We start from the raw sequence: 26,643 nt of genomic DNA on the forward strand, positions 1-26,643 counted from the left end.
AGAGGATCTCTCTGAGCTTTCTCTGCAAATTTTCTATGCATCTAGAACTATTCTAAAATAAGACTTAAAAAAAACACATGATTTTTCTTACATATAAGTAATTATCAGTTAGAAATATAGCAAAAGAAATGGCTGCATAGTATTGGAGATTCAGCATCAGTCCTTCCAATGAATATTCAGGATTGACTTCCTTTAGGACAGACTGGTTGGAATTCCTTGCTATCCAAGCGACTCTCAAGAGTCTTCTCCAACACCACAGTTCAAAAGCATCAATTCTTCGGAGCTCAACCTTCTTTACGGTCCAACTGTCACATCCATATATGACTACTGGAAAAACCATAGATTTGACTATACAGTCTATTGCCTGAGAGGTTAACATAAAAGAAAACGTCTTTTAAAAAAAATCTGAGGGTCAAAAAAGAAATGAAAAGTTCATCTTAACCCAATATTATAAAAATATCAAACCTTCCTCCATAAAGAAATCCAAAATTCAACACCTTTCAATAAAAAAAAATTCAACAACATCCCTGGGAAACAGAACAAAATGGATGAATAAACATGTAAGAATGGCCACAGAAATAACAATAAGAAGAAATAATTACTAAGAAAGAAAAATTTATTAAACTAGAATTACTAAAAAAAAGTATCGCATTCATGTAAGAATAAATATACTGATAAAACAGAAAATGCAAATACTCCAATGGAAACTTAAGATTATGAAAAATGAGGCATTAAACCACTAATAGAGAGGAGTGTTTAATAAATTAGGTTGATTGAGACAATGGTCTAAAAAAAATTTTTAAATAGTCCATATCACTTAGAGCAAAATAAATTCCAAATAGGCTGAACTATTTAGATGTTTCCAATCAGATTACAAATATATAATTCTTACTATATAAAATATATATTTAGATATCAGTCACAAATAATACTAGAAAATGAAACTAGTACATGAAACTATTACAGAAAAATAGGTAAAAAAAATGACCCCTAAGCTTATGAAAAGATGCTTAATCCCAAAATGGGAGAAATGCCAATTAAAACTACTCTAGGATACTACTTTTCACCTATGAAAATCGCAAAACTATGTGAGGCTGTGGCACACAGGAGCACAAACAGGCACTCTAACACACTGCCTGCAGGCATATAAAGTGATAACTAACCCCCTGGAGGGCAACTTAGCACTATCTTTGAAAATGAAAAAAGCATTTATCCCTTTGACCAACCAATCTCATATCTAGGAATTTATCTTAACATTGTTTCTAGACACATGTAAGATTCAGTTCAGTTTAGTTGCTCAGTCCTGTTCAACTCTTTGCGACCCCAGGAATCACAGCACACCAGGCCTCCCTGTCCATCACCAACTCCCGGAGTTCACTCAAACTCATGTCCATCGAGTCGGTAATGCCATCCAGTCATCTCATCCTCTGTCGTCCCCTTCTCCTCCCGCCCCCAATCCCTCTAAGCATCAGGGTCTTTTCCAATGAGTCAACTCTTCGCATGAGGTGGTCCAAGTACTGGAGTTTCAGCTTTAGCATCAGTCCCTCCAGTGAACACCCAGGATTGATCTCCTTTAAAATGGACTGGTTGGATCTCCTTGCCGTCCAAGGGACTCTCAAGAGTCTTCTCCAGCACCACAGTTCAAAAGCATCAATTCTTCAGCGATCAGCTTTCTTCACAGTCCAACTCTCACATCCATACATGACCACTGATAAAACCATAGCCTTGACTAGATGGACTTTTGTTAGCAAAGGAAATGTCTCTGCTTTTTAATATGCTATCTGGGTTGGTCATAACTTTCCTTCCAAGGAGTAAGCGTCTTTTGATTTCATGGCTGCAATCACCATCTTCAGTGGTTTTGGAGCCTAAAAAAATAATGTCTGACACTGTTTCCATTGTTTCCCCATCTATTTCCCATGAAGTGATGGGACCAGATGCCATGATTTTAGTTTTCTGAATGTTGAGCTTTAAGCCAACTTTTTCACTCTCCTCTTTCACTTTCCTCAAGAGGTTTTTTAGTTCCTCTTCACTTTCTGCCATAAGGGTAGTGTCATCTGCATATCTGAGGTTATTGATATTTCTCCCGGCAATCTTGATTCCAGCTTGTGCATCTTCCAGCCTAGCGTTTCTCATGATGTACTCTGCATATAAGTTAAATAAGCAGGATGACAATATACAACCTTGACGTACTCCTTTTCCTATTTGGAACCAGTCTGTTGTTCCATGTCGAGTTCTAACTGTTGCTTCCTGACCTGCATACAGGTTTCTCAAGAGGAAAGTCAGGTGGTCTGGTATTCCCATCTTTTGCAGAATTTTCCACAGTTTATTGTGATTCACACAATAAAGGGTTAGGGTTAGGGTTCCGTTCCGTTCAGTCGCTCAGTCGTGTCCGACTCTTTGAGACCCCGTGGACTGTAGCCTACCAGGCTTCTCCGTCCATGGGATTCTCCAGGCAAGAATAATGGAGTGGGTTACCATTTCCTTCTCCAGGGGATCTTTCCGACCCAGGGATCGAACCCGGGTCTCCCGCATTGGAGGCAGACGCTTTAACCTCTGAGCCACCAGGGAAGCCCAGGGTTAGTTTATTGTGATCCACACAGTCAAAGGTTTTGGCATAGTCAATAAAGCAGAAATAGATGTTTTTCTGGAACTCTCTTGCTTTCTCCATGATCCAGCGGATGTTGACAATTTGATATCTGGTTCCTCTACCTTTTCTAAAACCAGCTTGAACATCTGGAGGTTCACAGTTCACGTATTGCTGAGCCTGGCTTGGAGAATTTTGAGCATGACTTTACTAGTGTGTGAGATGAGTGCAATTGTGCAGTAGTTTGAGCATTCTTTGGAATTGCCTTTCTTTGGGATTGGAATGAAAACTGACCTTTTCCAGTCCTGTGGCCACTGCTGAGTTTTCCAAATTTGCTGGCATATTGAGTGCAGCACTTTCACAGCATCATCTTTCAGGATTTGAAATAGTTCAACTGGAAATCCATCACCTCCACTAGCTTTGTTCGTAGTGATGCTCTCTAAGGCCACTTGACTTCACATTCCAGGATGTCTGGCTCTAGGTCAGTGATCACACCATCGTGATTATCTGGGTCGTGAAGATCTTTTTTGTACAGTTCTTCTGTGTATTCTTGCCACCTCTTCTTAATATCTTCTGCTTCTGTTAGGTCCATACCATTTCTGTCCTTTATCGAGCCCATCTTTGCATGAAATGTTCCCTTGGTTTCTCTAATTTTCTTGAAGAGATCTCTAGTCTTTCCCATTCTGTTGTTTTCCTCTATTTCTTTGCATTGATCGCTGAGGAAGGCTTTCTTATCTCTCCTTGCTATTCTTTGGAACTCTGCATTCAGATGCTTATATCTTTCCTTTTCTCCTCTGCTTTTCACTTCTCTTCTTTTCACAGCTATTTGTAAGGCCTCCCCAGACAGCCATTGTGCTTTTTTGCATTTCTTTTCCATGGGGATGGTCTTGGTCCCTGTCTCCTGTACAATATCACGAACCTCCGTCCATAGTTCATCAGGCACTCTATCAGATCTAGTCCCTTAAATCTATTTCTCACTTCCACTGCATAGTCATAAGGGATTTTATTTAGGTCATCCCTGAATGATCTAGTGGTTTTCCCCACTTTCTTCAATTTCAGTCTGAATTTGGCAATAAGCAGTTCATGATCTGAGCCATAGTCAGCTCCTGGTCTTGTTTTTGCTAACTGTATAGAGCTTCTCCATCTTTGGCTGCAAAGAATACAATCAATCTGATTTCGGTGTTGACCATCTGGTGATGTCCACGTGTAGAGTCTTCTCTTGTGTTGTTGGAAGGGGGTGTTTGCTATGACCAGTGTGTTCTCTTGGCAAAACTCTTAGCCTTTGCCCTGCTTCATTCCATACTCCAAGGCCAAATTTGCCTTTTACTCCAGGTGTTTCTTGACTTCCTACTTTTGCTTTCCAGTCCCCTATAATGCAAAGGACATCTTTTTTGCCATCGTGCAGAAATGTGGCCAAGAGGAGCTACCCCTGCCCAAGGTCAGGGGCGGCAACCGAGAGTGCCAGGCTGCAAAGGCACAGGAGCAGCCTAGAAGAGCTACCCCACATCCGAGGTCAGGGGTGGCGGCCAAGGGGAGCTACCCCACACCCGAGGTCAGGGGCAGTGGCCAAGAGGAACTACCCCAGGCCCGAGGTCAGGGGCGCGCCCGAGTGGAGCTACCCCATGCCCGAGGTCAGGGGCGGCGGCCAAGAGGAGCTACCCCACGTCCAGGGTCGGGGCGGCAGTCCAGAGGAGCAACCCCATGTACAAGGAGCAGCGGCTGCGCGGGGGCAGAGGGCCGAGAGGAGCTACTCCACGTTCAAGTTCAGGAGGGGCAGCCTTGAGGAGATACCCCTCGTCCAAGGTAAGGCATAGCAGCTGCGCTTTACTGGAGCAGCCGTGAAGAGATACCCCACATCCAAGGTAAGAGAAACCCAAATAAGACAATAAGTGTAGCGAGAGGGCATCAGAGGGCAGACACACTGAAACCATAATCACAGAAAAAGTCAATCTGATCACACGGACCATAGCCTTGTCTAACTCAATGAAAGTAAGCCATGAGGTGTGGGGCCACCCAAGACAGTGGGTCATGGTGGAGAGGTCTCACAGAGTGTGGTCCACTGGAGAAGGGAATGGAAAACCAGTATTCTTGCCTTGAGAACCCCATAAACAGTATGAAAAGGCAAAATGACAGGATAATGAAAGAGAAACTCCCTGGGTCGGTAGGTGCCCAATATGCTACTGGAGCTCAGTGGAGAAATAAATCCAGAAAGAATGAAAGGATGGAGTCAAAGCAAAAACACCACCCAGTTATGGATGTGACTGGTGACAGAAGCAAGGTCCAGTGCTGTAAAGAGCAATGTCGCATAGGAACCTAAAATATCAGGTCCATGAATCAAGGCAAATTGGAAGTGGTCAAACAGGAGATGGCAAGAGTGAACATCGACATTCTAGGAATCAGCGAACTAAAATGGACTGGAATGCGTGAATTTAACTCAGATGACCATTTTATCTACTACTGTGGGCAGGAATCCCTTAGAAGAAATGGAGTAGCCATCATGGTCAACAAAAGAGTCCGAAATGCAGTACTTGGATGCAATCTCAAAAACGACAGAATGATCTCTGATCGTTTCCAAGGCAAACCATTCAATATCACAGTAATCCAAGCCTATGCCCCAACCAGTAACACTGAAGAAGCTGAAGTTGAACGGTTCTATGAAGACCAACAAGACCTTTTAGAACTAACACCCAAAAAAGACATGTAAGATTACATCTGTGCAAATTATTTACTGCAGCATGGTTTGTGCTAGCAAAAGGCTATAAACAAATATCTATTAGCAGGGAACATGATAAATAATATATCCATTTGATAGAATATGCAACTAAAACAAAAAACAACTGAACCCAACACAAGTTCAGAACCAGACAGCCTCCCTGGTGAATTTTACCAAACATTTAAAAAATTAATACCAGTCCTTCTCAAACTCTTCCAAAACACACAAGATGAAGGAATACTTCCAAACTCACTTTATGAGGTCAGCATTGTGCACTGCAAGTCGCTTCATTGTGTCCAACTCTTTGCAACCCTATGGCCTGCCAGGATCCTTCGTCCATGTGATTCTCCAGGCAAGAATACTGGAGTGGGCTGCCATGCCCTCCTGCAAGGGATCTTCCTGACCCAGGGATTGAACCTGCATCTCTTACGTTTCCTGCATTAGCGTGTGGCTCCTTGACCACTAGTGCCACCTGGGAAGCCCAGCATTACCCTGATATCAACACCAGACACCATAAGGACAGAAAATTATAGGCAAATAACTGTGATGAACACAGATGCAAAAATCCTCAACAAAATATTAGCAAACCAAATACAGTAAGACACTAAAAGGATGATACACCATGAGTGGAATTTATCATAGAAATGCAAGGATGTTTCAACATCTGCAGATCAATCAATATGTTACACATTTACAAAATGAAGGGTAAAAAATCATATAATCATCTGAACAGATGCAAAAATAGCATTTGACAAAACACTCATTTATGACAAAAACAGTCAACAAAGTGGGTAGAGAGGGAATGTACCTCAACATAATAAAGATCATATATGATAAGCCCACAGCTAACATCATCATCAAAAGCTGAAGGCTTTTCCACTAAGATCAAGAGAAGGATGCCCACTCTCACCACTTTTATTCAACATATTATTAGAATTACTAGTGAAAGCAGTCCTATTTACAACTGCATCAACAGAATAAAATACCTAAGAATAAATTCAACAAGGGGAAAGAAAGACCTGTACACTGAAAACTATAAGACACTGACTGATAACAGAAGTGAGGATGACACAAATAAATGGGAAGATAGCTCAGGCTTATGGATTAAAGAATTAATACTGTTAAAATGTTCATACTACCTAAAGCAACCTAAAGAATCAAAGCAATCCCTAACAAAATTCTAATGGCATTTTTCACAGAACAATCCTAAAATTGATCTGGAATCACAACGGACTCCAAATAGCCAAAGCAATCTTAACATGGCCAAAGCAACCTTAAGAAAGGCAAACAAAGCTGGAGGCATCACTATGCAGGCAAAACTTGCTTACAAACTATATTACAAAGCTAAAATAATAAAACAGTATGGTATTGGCATAAAAACAGACACATGAATCAATGGAACAGAACAGAGTGCCAAAATAAGCTCACACTTTTATGGCCAATTAATTTTACAACAAAGGAGCCAAGAATAGACAATGAGGAAAGAACAGTCTCTTCAATAAATGGTGTTGGGAAACTGGACAACCACATGGAGAAGAATGAAACTGGACTGCTACCTTACACTACACAAAAAAACTAACTCATAATGTATTAAAGACTTGCACATAAGACCTGAAACCATAAAGCTCTTAGGAAAAAAACAAAGGTAAGCTCTTTGACATAGATCTTAGTGATATTTTGTGTTTGAGATGGAAAACAAAGGCAACAAAACCAAAAAAAAAAAAGTGGGATTACATCGAACTAAAACTTCTGCACAGCAAAGGAAATCAACAAAAATATTTACAAATCATGTCTGATAAGGAATTAATATTCAAAATATACAAGGAACTCATACGACAGCAAAAAAATTTTTTCAATGTAAAAATAAGCCTGAAAGTACACTTTTTCAAGACATCTAGGTAGCCAATAAGTACATTTTCATACTCAGTATGAAGTGCTCAATATCACTAATCATCAGGGAAATGTAAATCAAAACTACAATGAGATATCACCTCACACTTTCAGAAATGGCTATTATCAAAAAGACAATAAACAGCAAGTGTTAACAAGGATGTGGAGAAAAGGGAACCCTTGAGCACTGCTGAAGAGAACATAAACTGTTACAGTCACTATGGAAAACAGTACAGAGAGGTGCCTCCAAAAGTTAAAAACAGAACCACCATATGATCCAGTAATTCCACTTCTGTGTATTTATCTTAAGAAAACAAAAGTATTAACTCAAAAAGATATATGCATTTGCATGTTCACTGCAGCATTATTTATAACACCCAATTCATGAAAGCAACCTAAATGTCCATCACTGGATGAATGGATAAAGAAAGTGTGTGTGTGTGCGCGCGCGCGCGCACTGGATGAATGGATAAAGAAAGTGTGTGTGTGTGTGTGTGTGTGTTCACAGTGGTTTCTTATGGGAGGCAGTGCAGGTGAAAACTGGGAAGATGGTGGCAGATACAAAAGGGTGACTTACAGTTTCTTTTTTAACCAGGCAAATTTATTTTTAAATTTAAAAATTATTAGATGAAAACATGAATTTTTTTTAAACAAACTGTTAACAGGGAGGGTCTTTATCACATGAAGAAAAGCTGCAAATGTGACTACTAAAAATGTTAAATTTATATGCTCAAAAAACTCAATCACACAGTTAAAAGACGTATTAAGGGAAATTTTTAATACATAATGAAGAGCTAATTTCTATATATACAAAGGGCTCTCAAAACCACTTAGAACATGACTAAAATAATAAAGGATTATTTGACAAAAAAAGAACATGACTCACAAAAAAGGATAAAGGACACAACAGATAGCTAAAAGAAAAGATATAAATGTGTACTAAACCCATAAAAAGGATATTCAAAGAACCTATTAATAAGGAAATGCAAATTAAAACAAGATGCCATTTTACAAAATCAAAACATCAAAAAAGACTAATAATGTTGGTGAAAACAAAGAGCAGTAAGTCCTTTCACATACACTAGTGAGAATATAAACTGGTATAACATTTTCTGAGGTGTAATTTGACATCTAGTTTAATTTTAAATGTACATACTTTGACCCAGCAATTTTTCTAGAAACTTATGCTATAAAACTTCCACAACTAAAACCTTAAATATACAAATGTGTACCACAGTACTGCCACAGCATCGTTTGCTTTTACTTCGAACCCTTACTTTGGACTATACATACTTTTATTTTAGACTCTATATACTTGAGTATTACCTAGAACAATTTCTATAACTAATATTCTTTTCATGATAAAAACCTAATGGCTTTTTAACTGGAGGGTGAAATGCTCAAGGATTATAATGTCTAAAAAGCACCATATAAGTATTACTATTATCAGTACCATAAAAGCCTCTATTTCAGCCAGAATCAAAATTATTCAGTAATTTACTCACTGCTGGAAAAAAGGAAATGATTTAAACCAGCAACCTAAGCAAGAATCAATAAGGTACTTTCAGATAGTCACGAACAATAGACTAAAACCTTCCGGGTAGTGACTGTTAGCATGAGGTGTTCACTAGCAATCACCTACAGGTTTTTTCTGTTGGTACATCTAGGCAGAGTGGTTTTCCAAAATACACATATCTGGAAATCTCCCTAGACAGTGATATATTGGAGTAAAGCAAAATAAGATTGCAGGTAAATTAATTCCCAGTTACCACATGGTGGGCTTTTTTTTTTAAAGAAGAAAAGTAAAGGCAGCTCTATGTTATCCCTTGTGTAGAAGCCTGAGTCATAGGGCAGGCCAGCAATTCTCAAGTGGAGTGTCATGACAAACATTAGTCACGAAAATAAAAAGAATTCCTAATAATCTTCTAAAGCTGCTGAGTAACTTCCTTTAAAAACAAAACAAAGAAGGCTGACTCAGGAGTATCTCAACATCAGCCCCACTCCTGTGTTACGATATGCATTTTGTTAGAGAAGGAAAAGAGATGAGCAGGTACTCAGAATGAGCAGGGGAGTGGAAGGCAGATAGCTTAAAATCATCCCATGGAGAATTCTAATTCTCACCCGACAAGTTAGCAAAAATACATAAAGTTATGATTAACTAAAACCCACCTGCCACTGCCTACAACAGTGTGAAGAGATCTGTGGTACACTTCTGTGACTTTAGTTACTTTGACTTTCAGTAGTTTACCTACAGATACTCTTTAACAAGAAAGAAAGCCAAAATATTTCCACAGTGGAAGTCTGAGTAACACTGACACTGCATTATTGATGTGAACAAAAATAATGCCTTGAACATTTGTCAGTAGTTGTGTAAGATCACCAAATCAAAGGCAAAGCGACAATGAGAAGTAAATTTGCAACAAAACACTACCCATATTAGATATCACGTTAAGTTTCATAAATTCTAGGAACTGTAACTTTCAATGATTAAAAAAAGCTTAAGAAAGCCTTAATATGCTGGATATATTACAATAAACTACTTGACAGCAAACCATTACACCCAAGAACAGGTATTCTTTCACTAAAAAGTCTTTTCCACAGAACAAAGATTCATTTGCCTGGTGGCAAGACTATGGGAAATGATGTTTCAGCAGAAATAACAAACTTCATAAAGGTCCCCCACCACAAGGTCTAACACAGGGCCCAGCATACAGTTAAGGCTGTGAATGTACAAACCCTCTGCATAAAGTCTTCTAGGAAATGATGCACCCTCCTTCCAATTCATGAACACTTTATGACACATAGGAGATTACTCACAATCTACTGTGTAACACGGTTGTGCATTTGTCCCACTGCTTCTAATTTATAAATAAGGGAAACAGCATTAAATGGACACCAGTGTCCATTTTGTGTGAATGGGGTCTAAAATCTTTTTCATCTTTAGAATTATGTCATACCATATATAAAATATTTCAATTAAAAATAGCCTCACATAGGTCAATGGTCAATTCATGATTTAAAAATCATTCAAAATACTGTTGTCCATCTAAAATGTACCTGGCACAGACATAAAAACTTGTATTAACTTTTCTTTTAAGACAATTTGATTGTTATAAACTGTAAAATTCCTCAAAGAATAGAGGAATGGTAAGAGAAAACAGAAAGAAAGCAAGCCATATTAAAGATGATGATACTAAATGCAATATAGAATCCTAGGCTGGATCCTAAAACAGAAAAGGAACGTTAATGGAAAAACTGGTGAAATCCAAACAATGTCCATGATTCATTAATAGTACTACACGTACCAATGATAACTTCTCCATTTTGACAAGCACACCATGGCTATGTACAATTTTAATATTAGAGGAATCTGGACAAAGGGTATATAACAACTCTCTTGACTGTTTTTGCAACTTTTCTGTAAACCTATTTCAAAATACAAAGTTTTCAAGATGATAACTATGGTGCTTGAATCTGTTCAGTTTATGTCTAGATAACATTCAAGGAGTGAGGAGGATTAGGAAAACAGCCAGATACACAATTCTCCAATTTGTGACTAATATTCCTGCCTATTCTCAGGGCAGCTGGCATTCAGGGCTCTATTTGGTTTGTACTAAGCTCTACAAATAGGACTTCTTTTCCCCTTAAAACCTCAAAAGGAAATGGCTTGCTTTCCCCTAAGTTTTCTTTTCTTTCTTACCATAACATTAAGCAACAGAGACTAGTACCCATGGTACAAGTTATAAAACATGCAACTCCTAAGGTTCTTATAAAGGAAGGAAAGAAAGATTGAACTGTTTTATCATTCCAGCAAAGAAAGCATTTAATCAACTTTTAGGGTGACAAGCAGAGGAATCAGAAGCAGTAACTATTCCAATGTGGTTTGGTAAAATTCATCAGCAATTCATCTGCTAAAGAATTAACAGTATAGTAAAATCTACAGAATATTTGCTGTAATCTGCCCTTTTCCATACCACCACTCTATGCCATCCTAGAGTTGACTACCCTGTTACCCAGGAGTCCTAGCTCACCTACAAAATAATTCTCTGCCTCCCCAGGTATGCACAGAGACACAGGAAAACCATCTGATTTAACTCGTATAAAATAACAGAAAGAAGCAATCAATTTCCTCTCAAAACATTTCTGCTTGTTTAACAATTACCTACTGTGGAAATTATCTGAGTACAGAGAATAGGAAAAATAAAATAAAAATTGTTTTGTAACATATATTAGTGCAGTAAACATCTTTGGTTTGGACTTAAAAAAATATTTGGATTAAAAAGTACTTTACGAGAAATTCTGCCTATTACCAAAAACTGAAAATTACTTAAATTGTTTATTCAGCATTCCACTGAAAAAGAAACTTATGACAACAACACTTTTTTTTGCAAAATGTTGAGTAGAGGTGGGAAGACTAGTACTCTCAATACTGTTGATGAAAATTAAATTAGTACTACCTGTCAGGAGAGCAATTTTTGACCATTTTCTTCTTTTCAAAAATTTTTTCCTTCGCTTCTGGTATAGGTTCCTCTCTTCATTTTCCTTCTGCCTTCTTGCTTCCTTTGCTGATTTTCAACTGCTCTTGGGCTTTGGAGTTCTAACCAAGCCCCCTTCTCTTGATGAACTTATTTTCTCCCCAGATCTTCTACTCTGTGGCTTGGATTGTTCTCTATCACTGCTAACTTCAAGTAAAGATTATTCGCAATTTCTCTCTTGAGCATTCCTCTTCAAACAACTCTGAACTCATGTTCTCCAACCTCAAAGGAACCCTCGAAACTGTAATTCTACCACCTCTGCTACACATTTTTCCCTCCATGAAAATAAGGATAGCATTTCATCTTCTGGAGATCCTCCTCAAACCTTGAATATGCTCCTCACCTTCTGCTCACTCTCAACAGAAAACACTCTTTACTTTAAGAGGTTACAAAAACCACAGAAGATCTACCTCAACTAATTACCACCAACTGCTGATGCCTTTTGTTGTCAGCATTCGTCCTTTCCTCCTCCTGAGGATGATCCCTTACTACCTGTGCCCCCTGGACCACAAATCGATTTTGCCTTCTCAGTGATCTTATGCTGTTATTTCACTCTCTAATCCATTTTTTTTTCATTATAGTCATTCAATAAGTGATTTATTTATCAAAGAAAAATATGCATATACTTTAATAAGTCCACTTCTAAGGATTTATACAAAATACTAGTTTAAAGATTTACCTCTAAGACTATTTACTCTCAGTTCAGTTGCTCAGTCGTGTCCGACTCTTTGCGACCCATGAATCACAGCACGCCAGGCCTCCCTATCCATCACCAACTCCCGGAGTTCACTCAAACTCATGTTCATCGAGTCAGTGATGCCATCCAGCCATCTCATTCTCTGTCTTCCCCTTCTCCTCCTGCTCCCAATCCCTCCCAGCATCAGAGTCTTTTCCAGTGAGTCAACTCTTCACATGAGGTGGCCAAAGTATTGGAATTTCAGCTTTAGCATCAGTCCTTCCAATGAATACCCAGAACTGATCTCCTTTAGGATGGACTGGTTGGATCTCCTTGCAGTCCAAGGGACTCTCAAGAGTCTTCTCCAACACCACACTTCAAAAGCATCAATTCTTCGGCAATGAGCTTTCTTCACAGTCCAACTCTCACATCCATACATGGCCACAGGAAAAATTATAGCTTTGACTAGACAGACCTTTGTTGGCAAAGTAATGTCTCTGCTTTTCAATATGCTATGTTGGTCATAACTTTCCTTCCAAGGAGTAAAGCGTCTTTTAATTTCATGGCTGCAATCAGCATCTGCAGTGATTTTGGAGCCCAAAAATATAAAGTCTGACACTGTTTCCACTGTTTCTCCATCTATCTCCCAAAGTGATGAGACCAGATGCCATGATCTTCGTTTTCTGAATGTTGAGCTTCAAGCCAACCTTTTCACTCTCCTCTTTCACTTTCATCAAGAGGCTTTTGAGTTTCTCTTCACTTTCTGCCATAAGGGTGGTGTCATCTGCATATCTGAGGTTATTGATATTGCTCCCGGAAATCTTGATTCCAGCTTGTGCTTCTTCCAGCCCAGCGTTCCTCATGATGTACTCTGCATAGAAGTTAAATAAACAGGGTGACAATATACAGCCTTGACGTATTCCTTTTTCTATTTGGAACCAGTCTGTTGTTCCATGTCCAGTTCTAACTGTTGCTTCCCGACCTGCATATGGGTTTTTCAAGAGGCAGGTCAGGTGGTCTGGTATTCCCATCTCTTTCAGAATTTTCCAGTTTATTGTGATCCACACAGTCAAAGGTTTTGGCATAGTCAATAAAGCAGAAATAGATGTTCTTCTGAACTTTCTTGCTTTTTCCATGATCCAGTGGATGTTGGCAATTTGATCTCTGGTTCCTCTGCCTTTTCTAAAACCAGCTTGAACATCTGGAAGTTCACGGTTCACATACTGCTGAAGCCTGGCTTGGAGAATTTTGAGTATGACTTTACTAGTATGTGAGATGAGTGCAATTGTGCGGTAGTTTGAGCATTCTTTGGAATTGCCTTTCTTTGGGATTGGAATGAAAATTGAGTGTTTTCTAAATAGCTAAAAACTACAACCTACATAATCAGCAATGGGAAAATTGTCAAATACACTGTAACACATCCATGCTATAGTTTACTATAGAGTGATTAAAACTGCTTTCTTCCCCCACAGGAAAACATTCACAATTTATAGTCAAGTGAAAATAGGAGGCTTCAGAACTACAAATTTTATGAGCCCATTTTTGTAAGGAGGAAGCATAATACGTATTTATACATTCCAAATACAATTTGGTTACTAAAACAGCCTATCTGAAAGGGATTACAGATGATTTTTATTATCTTTTTTAGTTTTTGATTACCATACATATATATTTACATCTGAACAAAAAGGTTCTATTGCACTGACAAAACAAAAATCCGAATACTGAGCAAATAAAAGTACAGCATTAAAGATTACTAAAAGTGAACTGGTTGGATGGCATCCCAGACTCAATGGACGTGAGTTCGTGCAAACTCCGGGAGATAGTGAAGGACAGGGAAGCTTGGCATGCTGCAGTCCATGGAGTCTCAAAGAATAGGATATGACTTAGGAACTGAACAACAACAAAAGTGAAATGAAGGCTGAAATATGCAATTATCACTAAACTATTTTAAATTAAAACTTGGGTCTTACTTGGGAAGAGAAAGCATTCTTGATATTCAATAAAGTTTTCCAACTTCTTTCAGTTCTAATAAAACTAACTCTCATGCTGGAGTGCCACCCTTTATAAAATAGCCAAAAACTGGAAACAGGCCCTCCTCATATCCAGGTAAGTGGATAAAGATGAACAGACTAGAGCGTGTTCACACAAAGGAATACTGCTCATCAATAAAGGAACAAGCTACCGATACACACAACCTGGATGACTCTTCAACACTATGTTGAGTGAAAAGACTAACACAAGTACATGCTACATGACTCCATTTATATTAAGTTCCAAACTCACTTATGAAAGAAAAAAAATCAGAACAGGGGTGAGAGAACTGACTGGAAAGGGCAAGCGGGAACTTTCTGGGGTGATGCTAATGTTCTTCAACATGATGGGCTTGCACTACACTGGTGCAAAGTCATTTACCAAAATTCATCCAATGGTTCACTTTTAGAACTCTATCTAATGGTATGAGTGCTGAAGTGTTTAGGGGTGATCTGTACTAATGGCTGTAACTTACTTCACATCCCCCTTAAAAAGTATGTGTGTGGGGGGTCTTGACAGGTAGAGGAATTCAGAGGCAGAAATGGAATTTTTTAAAAATAGTAGAACCCAGGTGGTGGATACAATTCTTTTTACTTTTTATATGTCTCAAAATCCTTAAAAAAAATGTTGGAAAAATTTACTGAAAGTAAAGTCAGCTACAGAAAGCAAGCTACCTGCTTATTAAATCTGTGTATTCAAAGGCTTAAAAAAAATGGAAACTTTCCTAGTTTTCTAATTGCCAAATCATTTTACAACTTCTCAAATGGCAAAAAGACATTAACAAAAGACACTGAAACATTCCAGGGATCAACTGATTTGATAAATTCACAAGTTTTTCTACAAATCGATAAAAATGAATGCTTTCTTGAAAACTTCCATTTGTAAACCATCTTTGGATAATGTACCCCTTAATTTATTTAGGGTATATAACAGAGATAATATAGGTCAAAACAGCTCATCCACTAGTCATTAAACTTTTCCCAAAGAGTTTAGGTAAACTCCGGGAGTTGGTGATAGACAGGGAGGCCTGGCGTGCTGCAGCCCATGGGGTTGCAAAGAGTCGGACACGACTGAGCAAATGAACTAAACTGAAAGGATACAGATACTAATAATCTAATAATACTCTAATACTAATAATCATGTTTAATTGTTAATATATGATAACTTTTCTAATTCAAGGAAAACATGTTAAGAAATATAAATTATAAAAAAGTCAGTTTTAGTCACCATAACTAAATCTTGTTTACATTGATCTTTAAAATATTTTTAAATATTTAGGAAAGAATGACTTGACAGCCTCAGAGAATTACTCACTAATAAGGAATTTATTATTTAGTACTTGATAAAGATCAGCTACGGAGAGAAAATAACAATCAGATAACCAGGAATAAAAAGTTGAAGCCTTCATATATTTTATATGAAGGGATTAGTTTCTGAATATAATCTCTCTGTAAGTTTAATACAATATATATTACTGTATATACAGTGTGTATATTTGTATATGTACGTATAATGGCACAAAGTTTATACACAAAAAAATATATGCTGCCTTTTTAGTGACTTAAGGGTCTTTCAAGTCATTCTGTATTTGATTTTTTGAATAATTCTCTATTTTATTTTCATCATGCATTCTGGTATTGAACCTAACCCCCAGTAAGATGTAACTCTACCGTATAACACAGTCTACCACAGTACATTCCACATCCAGCTTCTCGGTCAGTGAAGGTGTTAAGTCTAAAGAAGGTTCACACATATAATAACATAACATATAATATAATATAATAATATAATATTTATTCAGAACCTAATATAAGCCAAACACAAGTGAAGGCACTGGAGATACACTGCCAAGTAAGTCAGACACAGCCTCTGTCCTCACGGGACTTTCAAGGCAGTGGGTAGGAGAATGTTAGAGACAGCAAATAAGCAAGCAAAGACATAAACGTGTTTCTAATAAGCACTGCAGAAGAAAGTTATGGGAAGGTATGATGGAAAAGAGAAGCTGTTTCTGCGTACCAGGTTAGGCCTCTGAGGTGACTTTTAAGACCAGCCGTAAAGCCCCAGCAGCAGGCAGCCTTGCACAGAGCTGGAGGGAAATGTATCCCTTCAGAACACACAGCATGTGCAAAGGCCCCACTGGAGGAGCAGGCTCAGTGGCTGAAGTAACAGAAAGGTGCCCAGTGTGACCACAACACAGTGGAAAACTACACAAACTGTAGACAAAGGCAGAAATGGCTTTGGTGAGGTCTCGGTAAAGATGATGGACTTTAAGTGCAAAAAAAAAAATTGAAGGATATTATATAAAAGGGGCATGACACAAACAGATTGTCGCCTCTTACTCTGTGGAGAAAGAGTTGTAAAAGGCACGAAAAGAAGCCAAGGTAGTAGTGCAGACAAAAAAACAGTACGAACCAGGAAGTGGAAGGTCTGAGACGCTCTGTCAGTAGAATTGGTAAGATCTGCTCAAAAGGCAAGAAACGGGGATGGTATGAGCTACTAGAGACAAGATGGTGTCACTGAGAGGACAAAGAGAAAACATTTTTTCAGTGGGGAGGGGGGCGGTTAATAGGGAATCTAGAAAGGTTTTAGACATCCCTGTGCGATGGCCAAATTATGTTGGGTAAGCAGCTAGATATAAGTCAGGGGCTGGGAATCAGAGTAACCTTGATCAAGTTCTCTATACTGACCTAGAGTGTTTACAAAATACAAAACATAGGTCACACTCCAGATCACCCACATCAGAAGGTGCACATTTTTAACTTGTCCAGGTGATGCTGCAATCACCAACCAAAATGATTTTGGAGCTCAAGAAAGTAAAATCTGTCACTGTTTCCACTCTTGAGAATCCCGTGGTCAGCAAGGAGATCAAACCAGTCAATCCTGAAGGAAATCAACCCTGAATATTCACTGGAAGGACTGATGCTGAAGCTCCAATCCTTTGGCCACCTGATGTGAAGAGCAAACTCACTGGAAAAGACCCTGATGCTGGGAAAGATTGAGGGCAGGAGAAGGAGGTGACACAGGATGAGATGGTTGGATGGCACCACAGGACACTGACTCAGTGGACATGAGTTTGAGTAAACTCCAGGACATAGTGAAGACAGGGAATCCTGCTGTGCTACAGTCCATGGGGTCGCAGAGTTGGACATAGTTGAAAAACTGAATAAAATGATTCTGATGTCAAGAGATTTTATTGTTATGGTTTGTTACCTAAGAATATAACTCTACATAAAAGAAAACATTACATTGAGCAACAACATGTGAAGATAATGGTGTGACTTACTGTCTAATCTCCTCCAGTCATACATTATAGAGGAAATAGTTTTCTAATTAGCTTTTTCGAATGATTCTAATTAGCTCTTTCAAATGATTGACAGTCGCTCTGAAGGTGAATAATTCCCTCTATTTCGTAAATATTGTCTTACAAAATAATCAAAGTTCAAAAAGGTGGAGAGTCTGGTCTAAAGGGCACCTAATCAATAACAGAGCCAAGAGTCAAAAATCAAGATAACACCAACGCCAGTCTGCTTTCCATCACATGAAAATGCCACAAAGCTCACACCCACAAAGCTCACCATCTGTGACATATCAAGTACACAAATAATTATAACAAGATAAAATGGGGTGAGTGCCTTAAGGCAAACAGAAGGACAATGAAAATAAGGAAAAGTTACTTCTTGATTTTCACTACTTAAAAAGTTTATAATTGCAGAAACTACAAAATTCACCTTTCAAAGTATCCACAAACACTACTCATTAAAAACAAAAAAAAGTGACTCCTATACAAAAAGCCATTAAGACTCTTCCTAACTCAATATAAATCTCTTCAAACAGATCTTTAAAAAAACAAAAAGGGAGTACGGGACAGCTGCCTGCAAAATGGCTTCAACACTGGAACCAGTCACTAAGGCTGGTGTCCTCATCAGTAAAGCCAGGTTTGGGATAAAGAACCTATACACAAACTTACTAGTCATTATCACTTATAATTATTATCGGAAGAGCATACAAATAATCTATAACTGCCTGAGATTTTAACAAGGAATGCTGGATTTTAGTTCTAATGTATACGTCAAACTATCTACCTCAATACTACAGTACTAGAACGCTTCCTAAAAAGTTTACAAATATTCTTTGCCAACTGCCCCTAGACCACGATCAATCAAAAAGCTCAGGGCCATCTGTACTGACCTTTTCACAACAGTTCTAATGCCTGTAGTTGTTCATTATCCCCAAGCTAGACTTGACATTCCTCAAAGCCAAAAGCTGTATTTTGTTAACTTGTAATCATTCACTAATATCTGAGTACTTATTATGTGCTTGGCACTGATGTTGGTCTTGACAATACAGCAATAAACAAAAGTCTCTTTACCGCTCAGAGCTTACATTCTAAAGGGTAATTAACAAACACATAATCAATTTGTAATAAGCACTCTTAAATAAAGCAGGGTAGGAGAGCGAGGAAGTATTGCAGGAGCTGGGAAGTTCCTATTTATATAGGTTATCAAGGAAATCCTTACATATACCTAAAACCTGAAATAAATGCAGCACATAAGTCACACACATATCTGGAGGAGAAGAGTCACCCAGACAGAAGGAGAAGAGCAAGTGCAAAGGCCCTGAGGCAGGGACACAGTTATTGTGCGAGGAAAACTGTGAGAAGGCAAATGAAGTGGGAGCAGGGGAAACACATGGAAGGGGTGGCTGTGAGAGCAGAATGCCATGAACTGACCGATGTTTAAAGGGATCATTCAGACATCTCTATGAAGAACAGAGAATAAAGAATGGAAGCAGTGACTCTCATGAGAGGGTGGTGACAAAGATTAGCTGGATTCTGGTTAGGTTTTAAAGAGAGACCCCGCAAGATTGGCTGATGAACTGGATGTGAAGAGAAAGGAAGAGAAGAGTCAAGGAAAGCTTCTTAAAAGTTCAGGAAGAGTAAAGCTGCCATTAACTTAAACAAGAAAGTTCCGTTCCGTTCCGTCGCTCAGTCGTGTCCGACTCTTTGCAACCCCGTGGACTGTAGCCTAACCAGGCTTCTCCGTCCATGGGATTCTCAAGGCAAGAATACTGGAGTGGGTTACCGTTTCCTTCTCCAGGGGATCTTCCCGACCCAGGGATCGAACCGGGGTCTCCCGCATTGGAGGCAGACGCGTTAACCTCTGAGCCACCAGGGAAGCCCAGAAAAGCAATTTTACTTTCCCAGAACCCAGCAAATTGCCTAGCACACACCAGACATTCAGATATTTATTTGTGAATTAAATTTAACTGAATAAACTCCCAAAATAAAACAGTAAACTCATTGCATCACTTTACATTTGTTCTAAATTTCCTTTAGTAATGCTTGTTAATTAAACAGTCTTAGACACTAACACAGGTCCCATGCTAACATGGAAACCCTACACTGGAACACAGCAACCAATCCTTGTATCTGGAGAACAATTATCCTGGAGATAAAAGAAAACTGCATGAAAAGCTCTGTGACACCCTGAGGATCCTTACACCCAAAGTAATTAACCTGTTCATTAATGATGTCATATTCCTGGAAGATAGAGAAGTGCAAATAGAACTAACACTCCGGGCCAGAATTAATTGAAAATTATAACACTTTGTGATAAATTTTCTGAAAGCGACAAGACTGAACAAGTCCCTTCAAAAAATAAGCCATCAGTAACTCAGCATTTTTTCTTAAAACGGCTTTTCCCTCCTTCCCAATTCAATTAAAAATCGCTTGAGAATGTGAGTAATCTAGCTCATCTTCCTCCACTTTTTCTGCCAACGACGGTAAACGAGCTTCACTTAGAAAAGAACTGGGTATCCTCACCATGACTATGGTGTAATTATACTCTCGGATTTTCTAATCCAGCACCCTTACTACACTTCATGAAGAACCACAAACTTGGCAGAAATACTTTCAAAGACATTCTCCTAAAATGAAAAGTTACCAGTCTTTCCTCCCTTCTGGTTACTTTAAGATTTTAACTGAAGCTCAAGTATCTCCTCTCTTCCCCTTTAGTCTCCCTAAGGCCCCACCCTAACCTACTGTTTTGTTTTAAAGAAAACTTTCGGCCAAAATATAGCTTAAAAAACCTAGATCGTTCGGAGAGGCTGACCGTCCTGAATTCAGCAACAGGCAGCGCTTTCCTTTTCCTATCAGCACAAGGCCTTGAACCAACCCAAACAAATCTGCTGAAATGCCAGCCAGAGTCCCCGTATCTCCCCCGCTCCCTCCCCCGAAAGCTGGCCTGGAAATAACCACCACTGACCACGGAGCTGAAGAGAAAAGAACCAATGGTAAGCAAAAACGGGATTCAGCGAGGCAGGAAGGGTGAGAGCCAGATTTTCAACCACCACGTCGAAGCGAGTTGAGAGGAGCCCGGGCGCCGCACAGACGCGTTCCCCAGGGGGCGGCACACATTCTCCCCGCTACCCCGCGCTCCGAGGGCTCGGCACGCGGACGAGCTGGAGAGAGGGTCCTCCCGGGGGAGGAGAGGCGAGAACGCCTCGAGGGGAAGGGAGTGCCCGGGGTGGTGGGGTGTTGTCCGGCGCCCGAGGCGCGGAGCGCGAAGAAGCAGGCGCGCGCCCAGGGGTGGACGCAGCGGCCCTCCGGAGCAGAAGGCGGGGCGCCCACCACCGAGCGCGGAGGCGCGAGCCCCACTTGCGGGCTTCCCCCGCGGCGGGGAAAGGCTGGAGAAGGCAGGATCGGGCCCCGAAGAAGGGGGCCTAGGAAGCTACTATTTCCAGTAAACGGGCTGGGCGCCCGGGGGCGGGGGCCGCTGCCGATCCGCTTTTCCTGGGCTCGCTGGAAGAGGGGGAAGCCCTCCAGGGAGGGGAGCGTGGGCAGCGGCGGAGCGGGCGCCCTGGAGCGAGCGGGGCCGCGGGGGTGCGCGCGCCGGAGAGGGGCAGAGGGTGCACACACACACACACACGCGCACACACGCGCACACGGACACCCGGCCCGCCAGAAGGGGCAGGAGCCGCCCTCCTCCCCGCCCCCACGCGCTCACCATGTAGAGGGTGAAGGGCAGGCCGAGAAGAAAGAGCCACAGGTAGAGGTGCAGCGCGTTCACGAAGGTGGCCTGGTGCGGGTCGTAGTACCAGCCCCCGCTGAGCGCGGCCCACACCCCCTGCCGGAGGATCTGCAGCGTCTGCGACCCCATCCCCACCGGCCGCCGCCGCCGCCGCCGCCGGCCCCGCCCCGGCCCCAGCTCTGCGTCCGCGTCGCCGGAGCCCGCGCCTGCCGCGTCTAGCCCCCTCCGGAGCGCCGGGACAGCCGGCCGGCGCTTCGGCGGTCGCTAGGGCTGCTGCAGCAGCAGGAGGAGGCGGCAGCGAGCGAGGAGGAGGAGGAGACCGAGGAGGCGGCGGCGAGCGGCGGGGCGGAGGAGCGCGGAGAAGAGGAGGAGGCCGGCCGCCACAGCGCCGCCGCCATCTTGTCTCCTCACACCCGCAGCCGGAGCCAGGGCCCCGCCGCCGGCCGCCCGCCAGCGCCCCGGCCGCCGCCGCCGCGACCCCCGCCGGCCGCCAGCCCCGGGCGCGGCGAGAAGGAGGCCCGGCGCCCGGGAGGGACCGCGGGCAGGCCGCGCCCCCGCCCAGCTCCTCCTCTCCTCTCCCTCCGCCCCCTGGGCCCGCCCCCGCGGGCGCGCGCCGCGCCTCGCCGCCGGGGCGCCTCCTGCCGGCGCCCGCGGGAAGCGCGCGCTCGGACGCGGGCCCGGGCCAGGGCGGGGGCTGCCGAGGTCCGGGACCGTGAGGCCCTGCTGCGGCAGACCCCAGTGCGCTCCTGGTACCCGAGCCTGCACGTTCCTCACACTCTAGAAAGCGGGTCTCTTACCCCCTGAAACCTTGTCCTTAGAGCCTGGTTAGCATCCTATCTGACGTCTCATGATATTTAGGAGAGACCAGTCGGACACGACTGAAGTGACTTAGCAGCAGCAAGAAACAAGAGGCTCATATCTGAGCTACTCATTGAAGGCCCGAAAGAGTTAGGTACAGCTGATGACGGTTGAAAACGAACTGTGTTGGCCCATCAAGCGAGCTAGAGGCCCTTGACTGAGAAAAATAGCCACGGCCAGGGCTGAACAGATTTACAACTTCCCACGACAGATGAATTAATAGAAGCTGCAAGAGATGTGAAAGCATAGGGTGGAGAGGTTGAGCATTGTATACGGTGGTTTTATTTTTATAACGTGCTGTAACTTGTAGCAGCTTTTTGGTTTTTTTTTTTTAATGGGCCAGTTTAAACAGGATTGAAAGATTAACTGTGACTCCACCTCAAGTCACAATAGGGTCTTGTACTTTTCTTTTTATAACTGTAAAGAATGGGAATCATTCTTGGCTCTGAGTAACGTTTGAAAGGCGTGTCTGATCTCATTGAACGAGATTTTCAAAAAATGTTTTGAGTTTATGATAGCAATAAAAGTACTCTCTACTCCTGGATTAAAGTTGCTGTAATTAATGAGAAAAGCAAGAGACTCCAAAGAAACCGGGGCTGACGTTTTAAGAAGATTGAAAAACCATTGCGGTGTCTCCAGAGTCATACCGCTTTCCAGTTAACACATTTCCACACCCATTTCATTTGACCTTCACGTTACTCCTGTAAGGGCGGCATAGAGGCTACCCTTATTTTATGCCTTAGGAAACACAAGCTCAAAGAAACTAAGTGATTGTCGAGTTCTGGATGGGGTTGAAAAGACCTCTGGCACCAGCAGTCATCCTAACTGCATGGACTGAACTTTGGAAGTTTATTTTTCAGTACTCTCCACCTTATCCATTCAGATAAGAGTTTGAACTGATCAATAACTGCTCCCTTCAGGTCACCTGGGGCGCATTTAAACATATAACCAAAGTGTCACCCGAGGACCAGGTGGGTCAACGTTGCCTGAGAACGTGTTAGAAATGCAGCTTCTCAGGCATCACTCCAGAGAAACTCTGGGTGTGAGAACTAGCTTTCTGTTCTAACAAACTCTCCAGAAAATTTTTCCCTGGTGGCTCAGATGGTAAAGAATCTGCCTGCAATTCAGGAGACCCAGGTAGGATCCCTGGGTTGGGAAGATCCCATGGAGAAGGAAATGGCAACCCACTCCAGTATTCTTGCCTGGAAAATCCCCTGGACAGAGGAGCCTGGTGAGCTATAGTCGATGGGGTCGCAAAGAGAGACAACTGAGCAACTAACACTTTTCCAGAAGATTCTAACATACCTTAAAAGTTGAGACTACATCATAGAACACCACCACCTTGATTTCTGTGTTTCCTTATAAGCAAAAAGGCTTGAAAGTCCAATAACATATCTTGAAATTGAGAGACCTGAATGAACACTGGCCAAAATATACTTTAAAATGTATTAATGGGACTTCCCTGGTGGTCCAGTGGTTAGGACTCTTCACTTCCAATGCAGGGGGCATGAGTTCAATCCCTGTTCAGGGAACTAAGATCCCACATGCTGTGTGGTGTGGCCAAATTTTTTTTAAATTTTAATTAAAATATATTAATATAATATTAATAAAGCAAAATTAAGGTACAATATGCAATCTTACAATTAAAAGAGTGGCCTCAAGTCTTTGTCACAGACACACGGCTTTGTCAAGTGTTCATTTCTCCTAAAAGAGGAAAGCTCTCTGAGCAGGTTTTGGAAGTGATCCCAAGCTTTTCCAACACAAAGAAAGATGTAAACAAGGATAAAATTCCAATACCAAATCAGTTTCCACACCAACAAATACCTGCTGTAGTTTAATGTAAAAGGATTAGCTGCAATGGGGTGAGGTGGACTGGAAGAATGGAGAGCAGAAGGAGATACAACCATGGAACTGAAGGCCGACCCAGTTGGCGTGATGAACGTGCAGCCAGAAGACAATATTTGGAGGCTCCATAACCAAGAGCAGCCAGGAAGGCAGCCGGGGTCAGGCTGGTTCAACAAAGAAAATGTAAGCCAACGGGCAGCTGCTGTGCAGCCTTGGGAAACCCAGGAGCAGACAAAAATTGGGAAATTGGCAAGCATTAAGAAAATGTGTTGGGCTTCCCGGGTGGCTCAGTGGTAAAGAATCCTCCTGCCAATGTAGAACACATGGGTTCGATCCCTGATCTGGGAAGATCCCACTTGAGTATGGAACAACTAAGCTCATTGCGCCACAACGATTGAGCCTGTGCTCTAGAACCCAGAGGCCACAACTACTGAAACCCACTTGCCCTAAAGCCCGTGCTCCTCAACAAGAGAAGTCCCTGCAATGAAAAGCCTGGACATCGCAACTAGAGAGCAGCTTCTCTCCCTGAAACTAGAGAAAAGCCTGCACAGCAGTAAAGACCCAGCACAGCCATAAATAAATAAATTTTTAAAAGAAAATGTATTGCTTATAGTAAGACCTCAAGCTCAATGCTGTCTCCCAGGTCTGGATTCCTCTGCCTTTGAGGAACTGATGAAAACAGAATTGAGATTCTTGAGAGGAGGTACGGGGCAAGTTTAGAAGACAAGGATTTGGGGCAACAAGACAAGTATCCAAAGGCAAGATCTGACAGGCAGAGGAAGACTTAGAAATGAAGGAGGAACTTAATACCTAGAACTGAGGATTGCATTTCGTGCTGATCCTGGTTGTTCTATGCTGAGGTTCCAGAGTGTTAATCAGTTCAGTTCAGTCACTCAGTCGTGTCCAACTCTGCAGCCCTGTGGACTGCAGCACACCAGGCCTCCCTGCGCATCACTAAATCCAGAACTTGCTCAAATTCATATCCATCGAGTCAGTCATGCCATCCAACTATCTCATCTGCTGTCATCCCCTTCTCCTCCTGCCTTCAATCTTTCCCAGCATCAGGGTCTTTTCCAGTGAGTCAGTCCTTCGCGTTAGTTGGCCAAAGTATTAGAGCTTCAGCATCAGTTTTTCCAATGAATATTCAGGACTGATTTCCTTTAGGATTGACTGTTTGGATATCCTTGCAGTCCAAGGGGCTCTCAAGAGTCTTCTCAAACACCACAATTCGAAAGCATCAGTTCTTCAGTGCTCAGCTTTCTTCATGGTCCAACTCTCACATCCATACATGATTACTGGAAAAACTATAGCTTTCACTAGACAGACCTTTGTTGGCAAATTATTGTCTCTGCTTTTAATATGCCGTCTAGGTTGGTCATAGCTTTTGTTCCAAGGAGCAAGCATCTTTAATTTCATGGCTATAGTCACCATCTGCATTGATTTTGGAGCCCAAAAACCCAATTGGGCTTGGAAGCCCAAACAATTCCATTGTTTCCCCATCTATTTGCAATGAAGTGATGGGACCAGATGCCATGATCTTCGTTTTTTGAATGTTGAGTTTTAAGCCAGTTTTTTCACTCTCCTCTTTCACTTTCATCAAGAGGCTTTTCAGTTCCTCTTCACTTTCAGCTATAAGGGTGGTGTCATCTGCATATCTGAGGTTATTGCTATTTCTCCCTGCAATCTTGATTCCAGCTTGTGCTTCATCCAGCCCAGCATTTCGCATGATGTACTCTGCATATAAGTTAAATAAGCAGGGTGACAATTTTCAGCCTTGACGTACTCCTTTCCCAATTTGAAACCAGTCTGTTGTTTCATGTCCAGTTCTAATTGTTGCTTCTTAACCTGCATACAGACTTCTCATGAGGCAGGTTCCCTCCAGTATGGCTAGGATTGATCCAAGCGCCTAGAATTGGGTGTCACATGGCACTAGTCATTCAGTAAAAAGGGGTCAGCAGGATGAGCAGGCCCAGAAGATAGAAAAGACAGTTATAAACTATATCTTTCAGCTCTGAACTGGTAAAAGCATTTTAGAAAAATGCTAATTAACTGACTTAGGGAGTTAGCCATTGAAAGAATTTAGTGAAATGGATGACCTTTCCCAGAGACTGACTCAGTCTTTGGGGTGCAAGTGGGAGGGGAGAGAATCCTATAGTGCTTTTTACCTGTAACTTTCAAAGTGTTTATGAACGTTGCCACAACAAGCTTCCAGTGTTATAAACAGGAAGCTGAGACACAGAAAGGTAACCCTGTCATACCCATAAACTATAAGAGCAAGACAGAAACTGAGGAATCTAATTTACTGTTAACACTCTTAGTCATGCATAAAAGCCATTAATGATGTGACACTTAACATGTCAAAGTTAGCAGCAGTGACTTATTACCAAACCACCACCTGACATTTGCTCATCTTTCAGCTAATTCTATTAAAATTGTACTTCCTGATCAGTTCATAGGCCCCTTGAGAACTGGAAAGGCTC

The 26,643-nt window shown here is 41.6% G+C and overlaps 1 protein-coding gene across 5 annotated transcripts in view; it reads right to left on the reverse strand.

Annotated features, from left to right (window-relative positions):
• PCNX1 (pecanex 1) overlaps positions 1–21,722 on the reverse strand; it is a 187,112-nt gene extending 165,390 nt beyond the window's left edge. For 3 of the 5 annotated variants that reach the window (XM_055436674.2, XM_055436675.2, XM_055436673.2), the window contains exon 1: positions 21,437–21,722. In XM_055436674.2, the coding sequence (XP_055292649.2) occupies positions 21,437–21,589 (153 nt within the window). In that variant the 5' untranslated portion in view covers positions 21,590–21,722. The remainder of the gene's footprint in view (positions 1–21,436) is intronic. The other 2 variants (XM_055436678.2, XM_055436676.2) reach the window with 1 other exon arrangement.
• Positions 21,723–26,643: the final 4,921 nt, after the last annotated feature.

Source organism: Moschus berezovskii, chromosome 9 (genome assembly GCF_049115385.1).
Source record: "Moschus berezovskii isolate FMDL1 chromosome 9, NW_MosBer_1.0, whole genome shotgun sequence".
NCBI lineage: Eukaryota > Metazoa > Chordata > Mammalia > Artiodactyla > Moschidae > Moschus > Moschus berezovskii.